This window comes from Ostrea edulis, chromosome 6 (genome assembly GCF_947568905.1).
Source record: "Ostrea edulis chromosome 6, xbOstEdul1.1, whole genome shotgun sequence".
NCBI lineage: Eukaryota > Metazoa > Mollusca > Bivalvia > Ostreida > Ostreidae > Ostrea > Ostrea edulis.
In genome coordinates this window covers 36910205-36916204 of record NC_079169.1, presented here as the reverse complement: position 1 = coordinate 36916204, position 6000 = coordinate 36910205, and the positions used below count along the sequence as shown (strand labels likewise).

The 6000-nt window shown below is 34.0% G+C and overlaps 1 protein-coding gene across 1 annotated transcript in view; it reads right to left on the bottom strand.

Annotated features, from left to right (window-relative positions):
- Positions 1–832: 832 nt before the first annotated feature.
- LOC125646419 (FAS-associated factor 2-like) overlaps positions 833–6000 on the bottom strand; it is a 27981-nt gene continuing 22813 nt past the window's right edge. Inside the window, exons 12-14 of the mRNA XM_048872680.2 lie at positions 5116–5205; positions 4567–4710; positions 833–2405 (exon numbers count right to left, since the gene is read on the bottom strand). Of these exons, the coding sequence (XP_048728637.1) occupies positions 2226–2405; positions 4567–4710; positions 5116–5205 (414 nt within the window). The 3' untranslated portion in view covers positions 833–2225. The remainder of the gene's footprint in view (positions 2406–4566; positions 4711–5115; positions 5206–6000) is intronic.

The following is a 6000-nucleotide window of genomic DNA, read 5'->3' as shown; positions in this document are numbered from 1 at the left end:
TAGCAAGTCACAAATTCAGCAATGGCATGTAAATAATTTCCAACACTTCCTGATTTCAATAATACCTAGAAATCTAATCTCCATAAATACAGTATTCGAGTCTTTAGATTTCAAAGTTTATGACATCATGAAAGACATACCAAGCTATGAAGTATATGTCCTTGCAGCAACCACATCTGGTTAGTTAACAAGAGGCGGCCACATCGCTTACCTGAGTCACCTTGGCTCATCCTATATATTCGCATGTAAAACTTTGATTCCTATTGTGTCCCCAACCTACTCCCGGGGACCATGATTTTTACAAACTTGAATCTGCACTATGTCAGGAAGCTTACATGTAAACATAAACTTTCCTGGCCCAGTAATTTTTCAGAAGAAGATTTTTGATGATTTTCCCTATATATTTGATGTATGTCACTTCAACTTACCTCCGGGGACCATGATTTTAACAAACTTGAATCTGCACTATGTCCGAAAGCTTTCATGTAAATTTCAGCTCTTCTGGCCCAGTGGTTCTTGAGAAGAAGATTTTTAAGTGACCCCACCCCATTTTTGTGATTATCTCCCCTTTGAAGGGGGCATGACCCTTCATTTGAACAAACTTGAAAGCCCTTCACCCAAGGATGCTTTTGGTTAAGTTTGGTTATAATTGGCCCAATGGTTCTGGAGAAGGTAAAACGTTTACAGACAGACGGATAGATGAGAGAAAACAGGCGATCAGAAAAGCTCACTTGAGCCTTCAGCTCAGGTGAGCTAAAAAGCACATAGACCCCTACTTTTTTCTCAGATTTTGATAGTCATTAAAGATGTACAATAGATAATAAATATATACCCTGCAAGATTTATTTTTATGACTTTCATACTTAGGAGGCAACATTTTTAAATAACCTGTTCATGAAATCAGAACACATAATAAATTGGTGAAGTTTATAAATACAGAATATAATCTTAATCGTAAGAAAATACATAGAGAATGGTATCACTATGACTTAACAAACTACCAATATTTGAAATTTTAGAATTCAACTTGCATGCTACATGTACTTGTATCCCACACTTGGTCAATATTAGCATGTTTGAAAATGTATGAGGCTTGTCTCAAAATTCCATACACAACTGTGATCATCAAGAAACTTTAACCTTTTGGAACAAACAATGTACATACTTTGGTGTATCTTGCAGTGTTTTAACAAAATCTCCCATCAAAATGTCCATGAATGTAACGCACATGTACATGTATACCAAGTTTCACAATATCACTGTCAGTTAAAGGGGTGTTAGCTGTGAAAGCGATGGCAACCTTTTATTCTCCAAATCTCTCTATGACATTGGAATATATATAAATGACTAATAAAAACAAAAACAAGAGAAACCTAATAAAACTACTTTAAATAACCACTTTTAGTGTAAAGAAATATATAAGAAAGAATTATTGTCTTGCAATGCAAAAAATATTTAATCACCAAAATTACATATTCATGTGCCTGCTTTGAAGTTAAAAAGTGTTTAAAATAATCAAATACTGGTGTGATTACTGAAATATATGAAATAAAACTGTTTTCATTGAATTTTTAGTGACAAAATGACAGCTAATCCCCCTTTAAAATCAACATTTGAAACACATTATGATTGTGTTCAACTGTTGAAACACATTATAATTGTGTTGGTGAAACATGAACCACTGTCCATTTACCACTGTAACAAGTATGACTTTGACTAAGTTGTAACCTTGATTGAACATGAAGTTCATATTTTATTAATAGATGAGTTTTAAAATTTGACATTGACCTTAATTTGACATAAGCTTGTCCTTTCGCTTGACCAAAAGTCTTTTCCTGTTATACATGTATCTTGAACGTTATGATCATAGACAAAGCTGTGGACAGATTGTCCCCAGCCTTCAACCTTGGGAAAAACTGACACTTTCTGTGTTTGTAAATACATCTACTTTGTAAATGTAAAAGCATATATAGGTTTCATCTATCAAATATTCTAAAATTGAAACAACTAAAAATAAGAACACACTGTATCCCAGTTGTTCAATGACGGTGCAACAGCAGCCAACAAAATCTGGAAATAGCAATATCCTTGTAAACGCACATCAACATCATATAAAATATCCTTCCTTGGTGTATTCTTGAACAATTCAATTTGCTTTCTAACACTTCCACTTTCCTGACTGTTCTTTCCTGCCATTTTCACGGGTGGACAATATATTGTACACATCATGCCTCATTATCTTGAACGAAGAGCATTTCATTTTTGCCGAGTCCTGCCTCCACAAATGAGGGAGGGTCAGGCCCCTGGGCTGAGGGCTCACAGGGCAGAGTCCGGCGGGGAAAATTTGTCACAATGTGAAAGTCATCAGGACAGTCTTCATGGCAGAAAGCAAAATAATATAAATACTGGAAAAAAATATAACAGCAACATCAGTTATTAAACTACATCATACCCCAAAACAATATAGATACTGGGAAAAAAAGAGCTGCATCAATTATTAAACTGCATCATACATAATAGACTTTTCTAGCTACACATACATGGGGAAGGCAGCCTACCATTAATGTAGTTTTCTTTAGTAATTTCCTATCCAAAAAGGTACTTCCATCTATAACATCATTTTCAAAGGTGCAAAATACTAAGTACTGTATGTGCACGTTAATGAAATTCTACATAAATAAATGTTTGTACAGACAGGGTTTACACATGTCATGTGCATCAGCTATTTGAGAAATTTATTTCATTTTTGAAAATGTATGAAGGTATGAACTGCGATGCTTCATACTGGCATACTTCATGAAGCATGTTAGCCCTTAAGGAAAAGTATGCCAGCATGAAGCATTGTAGTTCATACCCTCATGCATTTTCAAAAATGAAATGATTTTTTTATATTTATATTCTACTTCCATTTCTGTCTGAATTCCCAGCCATTAATTTGAAAATAGATGTACTATATTTATCAAGATTCACATGTGCATTGTTCTCAGCTTCAACGTATTATGAGGAAATGGCTATCGCTACAATTTCTAAAGATATGAAAAACAATCAAAGGCCTCAAGGGCCTCAGAGTCGACTCGTCCACAATTTCCAACAAGGAGTGGTAGTGGGTATATACAGCACCATCTTATATTAAGCTTTAATTCTCAATCTTTAAAGATTGATATTAAAACAAAATGTATATGCATACGTATTATGCTTATCTACGGAATTTCAACGTCACAAACTAGGAACACAACATACCCACTTGAGAAATTTACCCATAAAAGCTTCAAATATTGTGTGAACATAAAAGTTCAAAATCAAAGGTCAGTATCCATGGTACCCAGCACATCTGCATCAGATGATCACTTATCGGTACAAGTCAAATATCAAAAGCCTACCGCAAACACAAAACAGTTACAGCCCAGACACAATTTTTAGCAGGTATTAATAAAAATGATCTCTTGAAGTCTTTAAATATCTTCATCGCCTCTTCCTTCGTTCTGTTTATACGAACTATTCCGACAAAAATGTACTAAGTGTGTACATGTATGTAAATGATGTTAACTCATTCGTTGTTTATCTATTTAAACAAAGCAAATATAGAATTTGTTAATTCTTTACAGATATATTTTCGTCAGAATTCTGTTAGAATATTAGTTAAAGAATCGCCATATCATTTATTTCCAAAGAAAATCGAAGTCTTTATTCATCTAACCCGAGTTCTAACCCTCCCCCTCTTTATATTCATGCGCGATTAAAAATATTATTTCAATAGACTTCATCAGTCTTTCACCATTACTTTTAGGCTAAAATTTGATATCATATCATATATAACTTTACCAACCATGTTAACAAACCTTAAACTCAATGAAAGACATACAGTGTCTGCTTTCATCTTCTCCCAACTGTAGCCTACAGTGTAGGCCTATTCAGTTGCAGATCTGCTAGATCGATGCCCGATTCTAAAATATTTTCACATTCTTTCATAAACAATGTGTGCGTTCCATTGACATTATGAAGAATTTTATGTGCACGGTAATGATTTTATTTACCAAATCAATTAACATACACTGCCAGTCAATCTATATTCAGTTGCGTATGAGCTAGGATGGTTCCGTAGTGAAGCGGTGAATCTGCAGGACGGACGTGATGCCAAGGAGTAGCTCACTATGCGAGTCGACTCAAAAACTTAGAAAATGTGCTTTATCTCACACTTTATTGCATCCAATGAAAAGAAGACTGAAGAAAATAACAGTTACTTGACAGCTGGGAGTTAAATGAATATGAGAGGTGATTTCAAATGATTTCTTTAAGGACAACATTAGTCCTGCTGAAATAATCAATAAAATGACATAATGCCATTTGCTGCAGACACCACCCAATACTATGTGTCTGTTTAAATTGCCTTCCTTTGGTATCATGTACAAATATGTTTAACTGTAACAGCCATATAAAATAGTAAATAATTTTACCTAATTTTCATAAGGACAAAAAAGTAATCATTCTTATAATTTCTTCTACAATACCTTTGTAAACAATGACATAGCTTTCATTCCCTGAAATTCGGTGCATTCTTGACCTCACCTTTAAAGATTGATTTTTGAGAAATTTTCTCTCTATTCTAGATCCATGAGGTAACTTGAGAACTATTCGAACAACATCTGGTTCATCCGCTGTAGGCTCTTCTGGAATTTCATTCTTTAATTCTTCTTTCATTTTCTCCCTCTCCTGTAACATACATGCATCTGTATATTTCTCCTTATCCAGAAAACAAGACGTGCAGTCTGTGAGACACGTGCACTACTAGATTGGCAAATTTTACCTGTACAAATGATCTTCATGTTCACCTAAAATAACACTTTAACCAAATCCAAGATAAGAAGTTCAAATGTTCCCTTTCACAAGTTACAACCAAGGTCATTCCAAACACAGAGAGACCAAGATTTACAACCACGGCCATTTCTATACACAGAGACCAAAAGGGACAAAAATTCCCCAAATGATTGATCACGTATAATTCCATTTGTTTCTAGATTTCAGATTGATAGGAATCCACAACACAAACTTATAAAATCCAATATTAACTGTAGATATATGTTTCTTACACTTTCTAAAAAGTAATTCTCACCCTACCTGTATCATTTGTATTCTTTTGTTTTCTTCGTCCTCTAATCGCTCTTTCTCTTGGTTGATTTTATCTAGTTCTTCTTTCTTTTTCCTTTCCTACAAAATGGAACAAATCCATGATAGAAGCAGCAGATGAACTGAATATTTGGACATGATCAATCTACATTTCAAAATACACACAGTGTACCTGTTGTATGAAATCACAATCACTTTTTGATTTTTCCATCTCTTTATTGATTTTCAGAAATATTTGAACATATTTACCTGAATATTCACATTTCATTTTATATTGCTAAAACTACTGTACCTTTTAAAAACTAGATGTCCAGAGTGACATAAACGCCTTAATTCAATCAGATGTCCAGAGTGACATAAACGCCTTAATTCAATCAGATGTCCAGAGTGACATACACGCCTTAATTCAATCAGATGTCCAGAGTGACATACACGCCTTAATTCAATCAGATGTCCAGAGTGACATAAACGCCTTAATTCAATTAGACGTCCAGAGTGACATAAACGCCTTAATTCAATCAGAACCAAAGGATGTACATGACAGGGGCATAAAAACAGCAGAAACCAACTCTATTCTGCTAAATTTGATATGCGTGTTAACAGTTATTTTTCTATCTCTAATTTTAGTCAAGTTTAAAGTTACATTTAAGCAATGTTATTCACTTTCATTAACCCAGTTATTTTAAAGTATTACTAATCTAATGATGCAATAATTATTCTATAGATTAATAAAACATAATAAAGTGAACATGATATGCCCATCTAGAACCACATGTACATGTACATGATGCATTGTACATTTATTGCATGATAGTGAGGGAGATATGAAGATTTATTCACCAAAGAAAAATCATTTTCCCCGCGGGCAACGCCCAA